General features: G+C 38.1%; 3 protein-coding genes across 7 annotated transcripts in view; 2 read left to right on the forward strand and 1 right to left on the reverse strand.

Annotated features, from left to right (window-relative positions):
* LOC107676529 (leucine-rich repeat transmembrane protein FLRT1-like) overlaps positions 1-5,601 on the forward strand; it is a 38,364-nt gene extending 32,763 nt beyond the window's left edge. For all 3 annotated transcript variants that reach the window (XM_016471089.1, XM_016471090.1, XM_016471091.1), the window contains one exon: positions 1,460-5,601. In XM_016471089.1, coding sequence (XP_016326575.1) covers positions 1,590-3,737 — 2,148 coding nt within the window. In that variant the 5' untranslated portion in view covers positions 1,460-1,589 and the 3' untranslated portion in view covers positions 3,738-5,601. The remainder of the gene's footprint in view (positions 1-1,459) is intronic.
* The window catches only part of LOC107676530 (O-acetyl-ADP-ribose deacetylase MACROD1-like), a 74,072-nt gene extending 60,246 nt beyond the window's left edge, over positions 1-13,826 (reverse strand). Inside the window, exons 1-3 of one of the 2 annotated variants that reach the window (XM_016471093.1) lie at positions 13,149-13,826; positions 12,685-12,777; positions 12,375-12,485 (exon numbers count right to left, since the gene is read on the reverse strand). In XM_016471093.1, coding sequence (XP_016326579.1) covers positions 12,375-12,485; positions 12,685-12,777; positions 13,149-13,548 — 604 coding nt within the window. In that variant the 5' untranslated portion in view covers positions 13,549-13,826. The remainder of the gene's footprint in view (positions 1-12,374; positions 12,486-12,684; positions 12,778-13,148) is intronic. The other variant, XM_016471092.1, reaches the window with a different exon arrangement.
* A 954-nt stretch (positions 13,827-14,780) lies between these two features.
* Positions 14,781-16,320, forward strand: part of LOC107676531 (fermitin family homolog 3-like) — a 9,646-nt gene continuing 8,106 nt past the window's right edge. The window contains exons 1-2 of one of the 2 annotated variants that reach the window (XM_016471094.1): positions 14,781-14,910; positions 15,671-15,798. In XM_016471094.1, coding sequence (XP_016326580.1) covers positions 15,675-15,798 — 124 coding nt within the window. In that variant the 5' untranslated portion in view covers positions 14,781-14,910; positions 15,671-15,674. The remainder of the gene's footprint in view (positions 14,911-15,670; positions 15,799-16,320) is intronic. The other variant, XM_016471095.1, reaches the window with a different exon arrangement.

The raw sequence follows: 16,320 nt of genomic DNA on the forward strand, positions 1-16,320 counted from the left end.
CAATTATGGATGCCACAATTACGTAATCGTTCAAAGCGGGAATTAATCATCCATGTGTTATTCTGCACGCTTAAGATATGTTTTTTTCTTTCTATATGTTATCTTAAGGGGTTTTCCATTGTTTTAGTTTTAGTATAACATTATAATACCATTCATATTTTTACTTTTTTTATAATTTAAAGAAGAAACCGATCCGATGTATAGTTGACATTTGAGGCTTAATACTATAGAAAAGCACTAAAGGTTTTTCAGTTGTTTATTTTCATATAACCATACGGCACGCAGTTGCATCAAACAATGGTATAAACATCATTCAATGTAAATTGTGATAATCGTAATTAATAATCGCAATTACAATTTCAAGGGATTAATCGACAATTATGATTTTTGTCATAATCGTTCAGCCCTAGTTCTTAATGATATTTCCAAGACTAATCACTCTTTGGCAATTTTAATAAAACTGAATGAATAAATGCAAGATATTTAGTGGTAATAACTCACTGGCCCAAAACATTTTAGACCTTACAGGACAGTCTAGATATTAAATTATTATTAAAAAAATAATAAAATAAAATGAATTTCTAGCTAAATTGCAAATATTCTTTGCCTTCCTTCCTCTGTTTAACATTGATAAGAGTCACAGACAAACCTTACAGACTAATACATACACAGGAAATTCACAATCCCCGGCCATCTAGTCAATGATTGGTTAAACACAGAGTGAAATCTCTGTTGGGTATTCTATGTAGTCTCTCTGAATAATTCATGCTATTTTGAAAACAATAACAACCAGCATCTAGCTATTATGCATGTCAATTTGTTGTAAACGTCTGTGGTTTTCATCTACGTAAATCTCAATTGCAAATCAGGCCGAAAACGAGAACTCTGACACTTTCGTGAACTTTCAAAAACTTGAGCTAAAATTAAACTAGTAATTTATTCAAACACAGTTCCCTGTAACATTTGAATTGTAATATGACTTAAGGTCAATCCAGGAATAAACCTGTAATTGTTTTTCCAGGAACTCAAATGTCAATAACATTTTAATATAGGTTTAGAACGACCACCTCACACCTACAATTTTCAGTGTATAATGTAGCAATGTAATCATTACATTCAACTCTTTCCACACTATTTATTTATATAGCTCAACCGCAATCCATTTGCCATTCTCTTCCAGTCCTTTTTTATTCTAATGTTATGTCTAATGCTCCCTATCTGTCAGTTGTTCTGTAAGGTTGTCTAGAAAGCCGTTCAGCTTTACTGATTTTCTCTGATCTTGCTTACTAACCCTTTTACCACCTTGCAATGTTTTTCACATTTAAGCAGAAGTCCTGTAAAAGTCAGACAGCGTACTATATAACAGATATTTGGATAATTGCACTGAACTCTAAACCAAATGTAACCTCTGTATTTTGAAAAATTCTTAGAAAAAAAACATTTTCTATATTTCCCACAGGGCTTGTGATTGGAAGTAAAGAAGGGCAAGAAAAACCTGCGTTTTCAATACTACACTGACCAAGAATATTGGCTTGAGACATTGGGATAAATTACCTCTGCAGAGAGAGTGGGGTACATTGCCTGGAATTATGGCCACAGAGAGCCTAGTTGAACTCCGTGATTGGTTGTTCCTACTTCTCCTATGCCTGACATTATTGGTTGAAGTCCTCGAGTTTGCTGCAGCAACAGCTGCCGCCGCTGAGGCAGCTCTCGGTGAGGCGGAGCTTCAGGGAGATGTGCCATGCCCCTCAGCTTGCAGGTGCGATGATGGCTTCATTTACTGCAATGACCGTGGCTTGAGTATCATCCCACCATTACCATTAACGGCAGCTGTGCTGTATCTGCAAAACAACCGAATAGACAATGCTGGGCTACCAACATCTTTAGAGCGACGACTGACTGTGAGAGTAGTTTACCTTTATGATAATGAACTTGACGATTTTCCAACACATCTGCCTCCGTCACTACGAGAACTTCACCTACAGGACAACAATATACGAACTTTACCCCGTTCCGCTCTTGCACGGCTACCCCTGCTGGAGAAGCTTCACATGGATGACAATTCCGTTTCAACCGTAAGCATAGAAGACAAAGCATTCGCCAACAATCCAAGGCTGCGTCTTCTTTTTTTGTCACGCAACCACCTCTCAAGTATACCATCAGGACTGCCTGCATCACTTGAGGAACTCCGCCTAGACGACAATCGCATTTCAACTATTCCAACACACGCATTTCGAGGTCTCTCCTCTCTAAGACGTCTCTTCCTTGATGGAAATCTGCTGGCAAATCAACGTATTGCAGATGATACATTCTCACGGCTGTCTAACCTCACAGAGCTCTCTCTGGTTCGTAACTCGCTCCAGGCACCACCATTAAACCTTCCAAGTATGCATCTCCTTCGGCTTTATCTACAGGACAATGCCATAGCCCACATGCCACGAAGCTCCCTGGATGGCATGCGAAGGCTACAGAAACTGGACCTATCAGGTAACAACTTGACGACTCTTCCGAGAGGTTTATTCAAGGACCTGGACAGCCTTTCACAATTACTTGTCCGAGGAAATCCCTGGTACTGTGGCTGTAACCTCCGCTGGCTTCATGACTGGTTGCATGAGCGAGGTTCATCTGTGACTGTGAGAGGTTTAACTTGCCATGGACCAGAAAGACTAAGAGGCATGGCACTAAGGGACCTTACAAGTCAACTGGAAGACTGCGAGGTCAGCGCAGATACTGCGGGAGGAATGGTTGGAAACGATGGAGCAAAGAAGGAGAAAGATTATTTTCCCACACAAGCACCAGCTACAACAACCCCTCCACTTCCGCAGGGTTCACTCTTTACCCTCAGATCCAGACGACCAGGACACAAGTATTCAGATATTAGCCAGGACAGTCTTGGAGGTGGAAATGGGGTTACAGATAAATCATTACTAATCAGTGTAAAACCTCTCACACCAGAGACAGTCCACATTACCTGGCAGGCTGCACAGCCAGTCCCCTCCTTCAGACTTTCCTGGTTACGACTAGGCAACAGTCCCGCAATGGGGTCAATCACAGAAACACTTGTGCCAGGGGATCGCCGTGAGTATTTACTTACGCAACTACAGCCCCAGTCAAGTTACATCATCTGCTTGGTGCCCCTCTCTGGAAACGATGGTAAAATAACCTATTTTACAGCAACTGGGGGTTTAAACATTAACACAAACTCAGAGCATGAGCACCCTGCTTGTGCCAAAACAGAGACTGATCCCCTAGAGCAGTCTATTTCAGACCAGGACAGTGATCAAGGAACTGACCAACTGTCAGCCCTACCACTTGCTGGAATTATTGGAGGTGCAACAGCACTGGTGTCTTTGTTCTTAATTTTTGCCATCTTCTGCTGGTACGGACACCGTGCAGGGTACCTTGCGCCAGGTGACCATTCTATATACGGCAGAGATGTTGTTGGATCACGAGGTGCCATCAAACATTTTGATGACTATGTTGAGTCAGGAACCATAAAAGACACGTCCATCTTAGAAATCAGACCTCACGGCTTTCAAATGACACCAATGTCTGCCCAACAGCCTTTGCAGCCAAAGGCAAAAGTTGAGGATATGACATACATTCATACTATCTTTCCCTCTAATAATGCAACTCTATATAGGAGCACCCTGAACCACACAGGAAATCCAGGCTATGGAACAAATCGAGGGTACAGAGAAGGAGGAATACCAGACATAGATTATTCATACACGTGATAGCCTTTTTATAGCCCCCTGCCTATAATGTTCCTGTTATCAGGTAAAGCAGTTGGGTAAGGGTTCTTTTCCCTAAGTTCTAAAGTAGGGGTGTGCCGATTCTAAGGGGACCATTTTTCCCCCATCTATCATACACAAAAAGTTATTACTGGATAGAAGACTTCAAGTAGATTTTTAAAAAATCTAAATATTTATACTTAAAATAGCATAGTTTTCACACCATTGGAGTGCTGTTTTAACATGAAGACGTTTAAAACAAAAATCAGAATTCTGCTAAGTGAAATGGGTAATTTAGTGATGTTACTCTATGTACAAGAATGAATATGATTTACTATTCAAAATCAGGTGTTAAAAAAGCTATATGGACTGTACTGCAGCCACTCTACATAAATGATGCAAAACAATAACATGGTTAGGTAAAAATGTTCAGAAAGGAACACCTCGTGATACGTGAATGGAGCAGGTTTTCATTCGGCACACCCCTATTCCAAAGTACCCTTTGTGCCTCCTTTAGTCTGTTTTCAAAACATTGTTCTTAATGGGCAAAAACCCTCTGGAACATGCTTAAAATACCAATAATAGTCAGAAGGTGCCAGGGATACCACTCTTTGTGTTGATGTCATCCAATATTCAGATGATAATTGAAGCTGTTTTTGCATCTTAGTACCAATGATTATCAGTGTCATAAAACTAGCTCATTTTAAGGGTTAGCATGATAATGATGAGTTCTGGGACCAGGTTCATATAGATTTAAATTTACTACCTGGACTTTACTGTGTATATATGCACTGGGGAAAACTGATGCCTTTCCATTCTGGGGGATACTGACGACGACAGCAAGAAAAAGAAATCTTTTTGTTATTCAAATTCTAATTCTCAGTTCTCTCTCCCTCCTTTTATGGGCTTTTCCTTTATTCTCTCTATTTCTTTTGCACGCAGCACGAGGACTTTGTTCCCAACCAAGAGAGCTGACAGTGGTGATAATGGTTTTGACAATGAAAGACCTCAAATTTTCTTTTCTTTTCTTTTAATGGGAGTGGGAAAAGTGGGGTAGAAAGAGACAAAAGGAAAGAGATGAAGGCGCAGAAAAAGGTTTCATGTTCACAAAGAAAATTTGTCTAAAAAAATAAGACACTGAAAAAGTGGCTATCTTATGTCTGAAAAAACAAACAAACAAAACAAATCACATTTTCCATTCCCCACATGGAGGTTTCAAGAACAGTCAAACACAATATATGAAGCTCAGTAGTTTTACCTGCTCAACAACAGACATGTATTTCAATTATGACAAAAGGAATGACTTCAAAAAATCTGAGGTCATTTTAACTAAACAGAAAGACAATCATGACAGGGGGCAACACTAATTGATGAATGAACCCAAACTGACACGCTGACATAGATAATGCAGTCAATTTAGCATGTAAAATAGCAAACTAAAGGGCAACTAAAGGACATACCAGAAAATATCATGGACACTAAATCTAGTAGATGACTAGAAAAAATTCAGACAACATTAACATGTCATCTCTTTACAATCTTTGTGTGTGAAACAGTGTGTGTATCTACAACCCAGAGGTGCAGGAAAAACAGAAATCAGGGATTTATAAAATATGTAACACTGTGAACCTCTGCATCTTGTGTGTGGGCTAAGAAGGAAGAGAGAGAACTAAGGTCTTTAACTGATTAAAGACAATCCACTTTTTTCCACAGTCTGACTTTGTGTGACTTAAATGCAGCATTAGCCGAGAGAGTAGCAAGTTAGCGACACTAAATGGATATCCGTACCGGATCTGCAATTTTCCAGCCTTTTCTGATGCATTTTAAAAGTGAACTATTCAAAAAGTAGTCCATGTAAATCACGTCTTTCTCTCCTTATAGATACGGATATACATTATGATGAATAGTAAATAAAGCTTGTTATCTTTTTCATTCATATATGTATCATTAAAAGTTGTGATGAAATACATTGTCAATGTGTATGAAGTTAATGAGAAGCTATAGAAATATATAATCTATATTCCAAGAAAACATTTTCCCTGTACTTTAAAATAATAACAAATTCACACATCATGTATGAGACAAAATCCCCTTGTCTGGGCCTTGTGAAGCTAAACAGTTTAGATAAAATCTCCATGGTGGCATTGATAGGCATATATGGCGAATACTCGTCTGCTGGAAGAGTGAATAAGGAAAAGAGTATCCAATTTCATAGTGTCTATTTAAGAGCAAACATGCCTCCAATATGGAGAGCGTGGTAATGCCTGTGTAATCAATGTAGAGATCAATATAATGAGAGGGGGGAAGCGCGGTATACAGTATCCAAGAAAGAATGGCCTTTAAACACAAGCTCTTCAATAGCTTAATGTGTACATAAAAGCAGCACGTGCTGTGTCCTCAGCACAGTTTCTCAGACAGCATACAGTTTAATTAGTTATTTGCACCTGTTCCCCAACCCATTTCTCAAATGAAAACAGCACCTTCTTTCATAGCGATTTACAATTCACAGCAACATCAAATTATTGAGTCTTATTATGCATGAGGACAGCTGAAGACAGTTGCAGACACTGACATATGGAGGAATCCACAGTAACAGCATCTATAATGATCCACAAAAGGCAAAGAGTATCTGAAAGTAGCTTTTGCCACTAAAATTACCAGTTAAAAAGGCCAACTTCACTATACCCAACAATTAACTTGAGAGTTTGACAAGTCCCAATTACTGGTAAATCAAATCCTGAGAAGGTACACCTGAGTCTTCACAGCGCCTCTCACGTTGTCTCTAGCGAAACCAAACCGAGAATTACAATTACACTAAGCAATTGCACCTATCCAAACAGCAGCAGCAACTCTCAGAAGTTGTCCCTGATGAACAACATGCCTCTTTCCCCTGCATTTACCACATTGGGTCAATTAGACTAATTAGACTAAGAGGAGACCAACAATTTCACATTCCTTCATTGGAGCTAAAGTGGCGATTGATTGTGAGAGAATGGTATAGGTGGGAGGCTTTTAACAAGGCCTGAAATAATTGCTATGAGGCTGCCATTCTGCAAACATGCTCAGATCTTTTTTTTTTTTTAAATCCTAAATCATTAATATCGTTAAAGGTTCAGTAACTGAAAGCTGATTCCAAAGCCTTGGGCATCAAACAGAATTCAGCCACGGCACTACATTTGGGAATTTCTGGATGTTCCAAAATATATGAACAGTTCATATTCTCATTCAATTTATATTCATTGTTCACATACGTTTAAACCTTTTTTCTTCTTTCAAAGTGCCGCAGTATTCAACAAAACAAACTAAATTGGCTAAAACGCTATATAAAAGAAAAGCCATTTCACTGAAATTAAATTTTCTAAGTGACGCAGACAGAATGAATTTATTAGGGTTGCGTGTGTGACAACCATTTCCCTCCAACAAGCTTGGTTTCCAATTAGCAACAATGTGGCATATGCTGAGAGATGTGAGATTTCTCAGTGTGAATTCATTTTAAATTCGCCTACGCTGGTGAGAGGGGTCTTAACCACCAGCTAAGGATGCTGAGCTTCATTTGCAACAGATAACAGATTTAATGGTTTATGCTCTTTGACAAATAAGCTGCATTTTCAGTCCTATTTAGAGATGTCTACACATTTTACATACGCTTGTGTGGCGCTATCCACACTCCCTGCTATAGCGGTGTGAATATCACAAGCTTTTTGTGAAAGGAAGACATATCAGTGTGAATTATGCATACCGTCAAACCCGGCAGTGAAGGCTAAAACTGCACAGGCAGAAATGCAGCATTACTCCCTTCATTCTCATCCATGCCTCTCTCCTCTGTCTGTGGGGCTATTTTTCTGGCTGAGGGTAAAGATAGAGTTCTGCGCCACACATCTTGGGGCTTTCTAGATTATTCTGCAGTCAGTCAAAAGTCGAAAAAAAACACAAAAAAAAAAAACTAGTAACCTTAAGCCCATCCACAGTGCCCTTCACTTTCTTTTGCTGCTTTTTATAATACAGAAATTCAATCAAATCCATCCAATTTCATTTTTTCTATTTTTAAAAAATGTAATAAAAACTCTTAGTTCCATTTTAATCTATACTGCATGGCGTCACTCTTATCTGGGATCGTTTCTGTATCTGTGTCTGCAATATCGCTTATCTGTAACTCCGAACACTGACACTCGTTTTTTAATTCCCAGCAGAATATGAATAAACATGGAGGGCGAATGCAATTTCTCCCATGAGCAAACATTGTGAGGCAACACTCCAAATAATCTTCATTAAACAACACTGTTTATTCTGTTTCAAGGTTATGATCCTACATCATAACCTTCCCCTAATAATAATAATAACAATATATATTTTTTTTTTATTATTTTTGTACTTTTCAGTTGTAAAACCGACAAAGGGCATGTGGTTTTTCTCACAAGCCCAATCACAATACACTATTCACAATGTAATGCAACTTAATAAACCAATACAGGACAGTATATCCTCTCCCACTAACTAGATGGATGGGTGGATTGACAGAGCGATGGATGGCTAGTGGCGTAAAAAGGATGTTTATCCCTCCCTCCACCCCTGCTCTCGGAAGGACAGTTTCTAAGTGCTTGTGGATTTTATGTTTACGGTGTTTTATAGGGCAGATCCAGGAGCCAAGAGCTTTAAAATGCTGTGAGAGGGAGGAGAGAGAGGACAGGGGGTGGAGGCAATGTTATTGTAAATCCAATCTTTATTGAGAACAACAGACAAACAGTCCTCCCCACTCCAGCCCACCTCTCCATCACTCTCCCTATTGACTGATTGAGTTCTCAAAGTTTGTACGTTTTTGCTCAGTTCAACGGTTGTTCAATTCTGACCTTCATAAGAGTCTAGCAAACACACGGGCAAACTACGGCCCTCGACGTGGTTTAATCCAGGTCAATTATCCTGAAATTTTGTCATTCGATAGCTCTGTTATCGCTCCTAACGAGCCTCCACAAGCATTTAACAAAGGATCCAAACCAAAATACTCAATCAGAGCTTTAAACCTGCACAACTTGCCCAATATTTTACTCAGTTCACCCAAATATGGCAACCATGAGCGTGTTCTCTCACTCTACTGTGAAGGGTGCCACCAAACATCTAACTGCATTTTGGAGATGATTGATCTCCAGTGCTATATTCTGTTCAAAGGAAAGCCGTTGCTTGGTGCTACTTACATCTCAGTGATACCTTTTAATAAAACACAGACCTGTCTCCCAACCCTGGTTGTGGTATACATCCAACACTGCACATTTTGGATGTCTCCCTAATCAAACACACCTGCATTCAAGACATCCACTCTTTAGTAGAGTCTCGAAGACCTGAAATGGGAATGTCAGATAAGGCATCCAAAATGTACAGTCAATGGGGGATTCAGGACCAGGGTTATGAAACACTACATTACGTGACACTTGTTGGATCCGGGAAACCGCTCAGCAACTACCTTAAAATTATGTTTTTTCATGACAGTTTTCTATAATATGCACACATGAGCATGACACTTTTCTCTTGATAATGATTTCTCTGTGTACTACTGAAACAGACAATAACCTGGGAATACTACCTATTACTATACTGTTTCTAAGAGTTTAAAGCTCTTAGTTTACCATTTTGTAAATATGAATCATAAACTCTCCAGGAAAGTAGAGGGAAGTCAAATAAACCTTGTATAATGCCTGGTGAAAATTGTCTACCTTTGCAGAGCAATACTGAAGGTAGTTCAAAAAATGAACTGAGTGGCCCCATTAGCCAGATATACTTCAGAAAATTGTGTGTCATTTATTAAGATGAGTACATAGACTTCTCTCAGCTTTTAGAATACAAGAGCATTGCATCTCAAAGGTAATTGCACCCTCCATTTAAAACCCAATATGGCCCCTTTGCCAAAAATCTTGCTCACCCTGGTGTAGCAGCTTCCACAGATGAAAATGTAAAGATAAATGGAATCAAAATAATCACTGCACTGTAACATTTGTAAGGTGACTGGTCAAATGCATGATCACAGAATTATATACACCATAATAAAAAGGTAAGGGTGGTTTTCTTTGAACAGTACATGTATAATTTTCATCACATTAATGTGCTGCACTCAAAAAATATTTAGACCTAAATTTTACATTTATGTATTTGAATTGCATATAAAATTTCCATCTATTTGGATTACACAGTTTTAACAAACTAATAAACTTAATGTAATGCATATTTGTCATTCATACATAAATGAGACGGATAAGATTTCTGTAATACTACTATTAAACTGACTGTGTTTTGAATACACAACAATATATATACTTCAATAAATCCAATTCAACTAATTGAAGCTAGCCATATTTTAACAATGTTCATACTTTTTAACAGAATAAGATTTATTTGTTTCTTACAATGAACAGATTTATGCTGATTCTATTTGAATACATTCACTCTGAATATGATTTGTTAAATAAAATCAAATAGATGCAAATAGTTGATAAACTAGGCCATGATTTTTGTGAAGAGGGCAGAAATCTTTCATTTATGTATGACCGACAAATATGCATCACATTAAATTAGTTTGTGTTAAAACCGTGTAATAAATAGGCCTATGCACAATTGCATAATTCTTAAAATTAGGCCCATATATTTTTTGAGTGTACTGGACTCAAAAATGACTCAGGCAAGTCATTTCACTCGGCGGCCATCTTTGAAATGCCTCTCCGGCATGCAAGTGCAGCTCCTATTTCTTTGAATGGGGAAACATCAAATTCTTCAAAACTGTTCACCAAGCTTACGATTAAATTTCACATTTGAAATCACCAATGAAATCTGACAACAACTGCCTTATAAATGTTGTTTATTTGCATTTAAAAAAAAAGCGTATTTTTCAGGCTAGACCAGCTAGTGCACATGCGAAGTCCTAAGTGTGCGTTGCATAATGCTGACTGTTTCTATAGCAACCGGGATTTCTAACGCAGCTGCAGTGATGCGATGACTTTACCGATTAGTGATTGGCTCTTTTACTCAAAAGGCGGGGCTTTTCGATAGAGTGGCCATATTGAGCGTAGCATTTTCCCTCATTCAAAACTATACGAGTGACACGTCTTGGGTATTCTATAGTCTTTGGTTATACCTGCGAAATCTATAAAGCAACATGCTTGTGCTCACTTGGGTACTTAGGTAAGTGAGATGCACACTTAGCAGTCCTAGGAAGTTCATTCCAACCTCTAAATTAATGACCACTGGACAGTCTGTTAATCCTCACGCTTTTACACCAAGACCTACAGCCAGCCGATCAATGCGTCAACTGGCAGAGATGAATCAATGCCCTCTCTGACAAACCCCTCTCTTTCTCTCCGTGCCCACTCTTAGTCCTTTGACTTTTCAGCTTCTTTTTCTCCTCGCCCACTTCTTCTCTTTCTGCTCATGTTCCGAACAAGTCGGAAAACGATCTCTCTGCATGCCTGTTTCAATGAGCTCCATTAGGCCGACTAGCAGTAAGCATAAGGTCCTGTGGTAATATGATTGCTAAAACATTAACCAGTCATTGCTTTGCTTTATGGCAGCTTAGAGTTGATGATGGAGAAATAATAAACCTGAGCACTCTACTAACACTGTATGAATATGCTAATGTCAATATGCTAAATACCTGGAATATGCTGACTCTAACAGCAGTATATTAATTATCAAAATGATTCATTTCCTGACCTAAAATGGACCTTAGTCAGGATAGATGACATATTTATTTTAACACGACTGAAAACAAGCCTGAGGGGACAGATGTATAGTCCTAAAGTCTTAGTTTGCAGCTAATTTTTACAATCAATCTTTTGGAATGATGTACTTTAGTATTGAACTACTGACACCAATGTACACAACAGTATAACCCACTGAATGTGCTGTAAATATGTCCCTCACAACCTTGTTTCCTTTGGCAAAATTAAATACAGCTATTCTGACTAAGGTTTGCAGGTGCATCTTCACTAAGATGCAACTGAGAGAGTTTTTAGTCTGTCATTTTAGTGCCTGACTTGTCTCTTTAGCTATTTAAAGGATGCAAATGTGAAAAGCTGAGAAGTTCCTGAAAGTCACTTTGTTCTGCAACTGCCAAGAACAAACTGGCAAATGCAGATGAATGTTTGAAACCTTCAGGTGTGTCTACAAAGGGACTGGATACCACACACAGACAGTAAGCTCTATCTCCACCTAGTGACATGACATCTACCGATGAGGATTGCCGATAATTTCTGCTCTTTCTAAATGGCAACTTTTATTAAAATAGTACTGGAAAAAGAGCGATATGGATGAGAGAGTTTATTTTTTTGTTCTATTGAAGGGCTCTCTAAACTCAAATGGACATTTAGTGCTGCAAATCAAGAAGTTGAAAGGTTCACTGCCTTATTATATAAAAACAGGGCCAGAGCACTAGAGCTCAACTCAACTATGACAAATTCTCCTACGTATTGCATATTTTCAACAAAAATGACTTGCGATTATGGTAAAAAAAATGTTTAAAAAGACTGCAAAAAAATATCTTAACAATAAACTGCTGAATCTTTGTTTTAAGTTTATGATATATGGCGCTCTTGGGAAACAATAAAATCGTTTGGCAGACCAGGTAACATAGACTGAATTTTCCTGTACTGCAATTCTCACCTGCGTTGGCGATTGCGTCGATCTCCAGTTTTGTGATGTCACCACTGAAGAGGGATATTTTCCTATTCAGCTCTTCATTGACTTTGTACCGAGGCTTACAAGAGGGGTCACCTAAGAGGAAGCACACAGTAATGTTAACATGTATTTACACCAAACAACCCCTATATAAGCTGGCCTTCATACAACAATATATTCATGTCTTCATCCTTCTAAGAATTTACGGACTCCAGGTTAAATTGTTTTAGGATTTAAACAAAAAGACTCACTTTTCGTATTTTTATACATGAGTGTTTTAGTGTGTTTTGTTCACCTGAGGGACTCCAGACAGGAATCTTCTCCAGAGGAATGAAGTCAACCCTGTACATTTCCCTCCTCTTCTCCTTATCCATGGAGCAAAGCTTTTCTACCAAAGATAAATATGATGAATGAATAAAAATAAAAACATGTCATTTTATTTTTATTTAGACATTTCAGGGCTCAGTTTGATGTTATTGATAAATTCAAAGATTCTGATTGGTCAATAGCTGATTTGGGCAGTTAAAACAAAAAACTTGGATGCTGGCTTGAGTCTAGTCTGAAAGTTTCAAATAGTTTAGATAGATAGATAGATAGTCGGGATAATGTACAGTCATTTGCAAATTAGTCTCGAAGTGACACAAGTAATCTATTTCTTAATTATTCTAGTTACATTATATTTATTTCTGGTTCTCTGTCAGTGAAGTGTGTGTTGGACAGCGGTTCTGACATCTGTACACTCTCTAGGGAGGCACTCACTCTTCGCCTCTTTCCAGTCACTGCTCTCAGAATCCAGGTTCAAGGCGTGCAGCGTGCTCGTGCTCAGAGAGGCCAGCACCGCAGCAGAGACCCCCACGGCGCCTATAACAACCCTGGTGACGCGGCGCGGCTTAACAGCCCCTCCACTCTGCCTGTGAAGGGACTTTGAGGCCGTGGAAACCTTCTCCCACCTGTCTGCTTTACGTAAGACCCCCGGGGAGGGCAGCACTTTGATACTCGCAGACCCTCTGCCCGCGCCGCAGAGAGAATGAAAGGAGCGATGTGCAAGTCTGCTGATGAAATTGAGATGACTCGGACATCTGTTTCCAGCGCTGGAAATGAACCCAACGCTTCTGGAGAGCGAAACACGAGCAGCAAGTTTTGACATCTGAAACGCCATAGTGTGGTCTGTCTTGACAGCTGTGGCAAATTTAACGTTTAAAGCCCGAATGTCTCCCGTCTGCGCCTTGAGTTTATCCTTGTTTCGATTTGGAGTTTGTTGTAATAAGCAGTTTTAGAGCTTTTTATAGCTTTAAATAACAATAGTGAAATTGAAACTCGACTGTCTTGACTGATACAATGAAAGCAAATGGGACTATACCAATATGTAGGGGTCCATGAATTCAATCGCAAGCGCTTCTCGTTATTTGGACTGTCCCGGATCAACATCATTCATCCTTTACTGACATCTAGCGGCAAAAAGGTGTAAGCGCGATATTTTAGTCAAGCTGTCTTGTCACTAATCATTTTGGTTTGACATACAATTGACATAAAGTTTTATCAACGTTCTGATTTTGTATTAAACTTTATACGAATTTAGGTGCTGGTCACTATTTTTAGTTTCTTAACCATTTTTATTGGTAGTAGTATCGTGACACTGAAGACTGAAGTAATGTCTGCTGAAAATTCAGCTTTACTATCACAGGAATCAATTACATTTTAAAATATATTATAATAGAAAAAATACTTTAAAACTGTAATAATATTTTAGAATATTTCAGAATATTTCTGTTTTTTACTGTATTTTTCATAAATGCATCCTTGGTGAGAATAAGAGACTTCTTTCAAAAACATTTTAAAAATGTAATTATTTCAAATTTTTGACTGGCAGTATATAATTTTTTTTAATCAATTTATTTATAAAACAAATACAAAACAGAAAAGTAGCACAATAATTGCGAGTTCTTGGACAGGTAAAGTTTTTTTAATGTACAAATATTTACTCTCAGTTAATATAAAACATTTAGATGAAGATAAAATTGCACTGAAATGTGTGTTTTTTTAACCCGTTTATATCTTTTTTTTCTTCTTCTTCTTTTGTGCGATGTTGGCTAAATAAACACTCTACAGAAGCCTCTCTTTCATATTATTTCAAGTGATAAAATCAATAATTTGAGCATAGCACCATTTTACACTGTGAAAAATAACAATAGCCTACATAATTCCTATACACTCAGTTGTCTCTGCAGTATTTATAACTATCATGATTCTAAGTGCCTGTGTTTTTGTTGCCTTGTGTAAGAGCGCATTTAGTGTGAAAACAACACAGTTCCGTTACACCGGAAGCTGACAAAAGAGGAACACCCTATTTAGTCAGCTCTGACATACCATGAAAAACCACAACTGGTTTTAAGCAGCAGAGGGGTCTTGTCCATATGAGTGTGTGTTTGTCTGTGTATCTCAAAAAGAGACCTACCAGCATTTAATTGACCGCACAAGAGGGAGACACCATCATCAGCAAATCCAGAGTAAAAGAGAAAAGGTAACAAAACTATAATTATTTGACTTATATTTTGAGCTATTAGCAGTGAGTCATTTAAAACAGTAACAGTGAGATATTTCTGTAGTCACTTTATTTCAGATCATGAACAAACAGGTGATCATTTAGAATAGAAATTTACAATATAATTCAATATTAAGTTGGTTAAATTACATCTAAAGCATTTTATTTATATAAACTGTATATTATCTAAAGGTGTTTATTAGCTACACATTGCCCTATTTTGCAGTGTTGTGTCTACATACACTTACGTTATTGTGACGTTTAAATTACATTTATGTTACAGTTTAAAAAGTCATGAAGTTGAGTTGTTCAGTAATATTTTATGATGTTTCTTGAGTTTGGGTCTATTTCAGGTTTCAGTTTCAGTTAGCTATATTCAGAATTATCACACACACACCCACACGACCAATACATATAAACCAACACACCATTACATGCACTGATGGATTAGATGCTTGACCAAAAGAGGAAATGTGGTTCCATGTGATTCATATAAACGGGAAGTATCAGCCTCAGTGAACTTAACTAGGAGCAAGACAGCATGATCACACTGAGCTGGTGATGTGTCACCACCATTACCTTCAGTATGATCATGTTAAACATGTGATATACAGCTGCTCATCATTCCTTTTAATGTTTGGTCCATGCTCAAAACTGATCATTTGATTTCAGTAGTGTACAGAACAGCTTATGTTTGATCAAACCTCATTGTTTCCATATTTTTGGGATCTCCCGGCAGCAGAATGGCAGCGTGGGACCTTACAGTCACAGTGGAGGATCTTGGTCCTGATGCCCCACCCCTCCAAATCAGTGTGACCTCTGACCTGCACATTGGTGGAGTTATTCTCAAATTAGTTGAGCAGACCAGTGAGTTATGCTCAAGATGCTATTATACTGGCTAATAAAAAGATGCATTCCATTTTTTAGTTGGAACTAATACTATAACAGCAATATGACACACATAAGATTTACATGTACTACCATTAAAAAGTTTGTGATCAATGTTTAAAAAAAAAGAAATGAATACTTTAATTGAGTAAGGATGCCTTAAAGACTTTTACATTCTTAGAATAGATATAGGCTGTTCTTTGGAACTTTATATTCATTAAAGGGGTCCTATTATGCTTTTTCACTTTTTTAATTTTAGTCAGTGTGTAGTGTGTATGTTTGGGCATAAAAAAGATCTAGAAAGTTAAGAAAACGAAGAAGAAGAGCTGCTGTGCTGTAGCGTCAAATTTTTGGCATGTCTAGACCAGCGGTTCTCAATTCCAGTCATCGCCTACCCCCGCTCTGCACATTTAGTATGTTTCTCTTATTGCTTCATAGGTTTGTTATATTTGACTGTAAGTGCCCTGCGAAGTGGACATTACCGGATATTCCTCCATGATT

The sequence above is a fragment of the Sinocyclocheilus anshuiensis genome, unplaced genomic scaffold, assembly GCF_001515605.1.
Source record: "Sinocyclocheilus anshuiensis isolate Anshui unplaced genomic scaffold, SAMN03320099.WGS_v1.1 scaffold64, whole genome shotgun sequence".
Classification (NCBI taxonomy): domain Eukaryota; kingdom Metazoa; phylum Chordata; class Actinopteri; order Cypriniformes; family Cyprinidae; genus Sinocyclocheilus; species Sinocyclocheilus anshuiensis.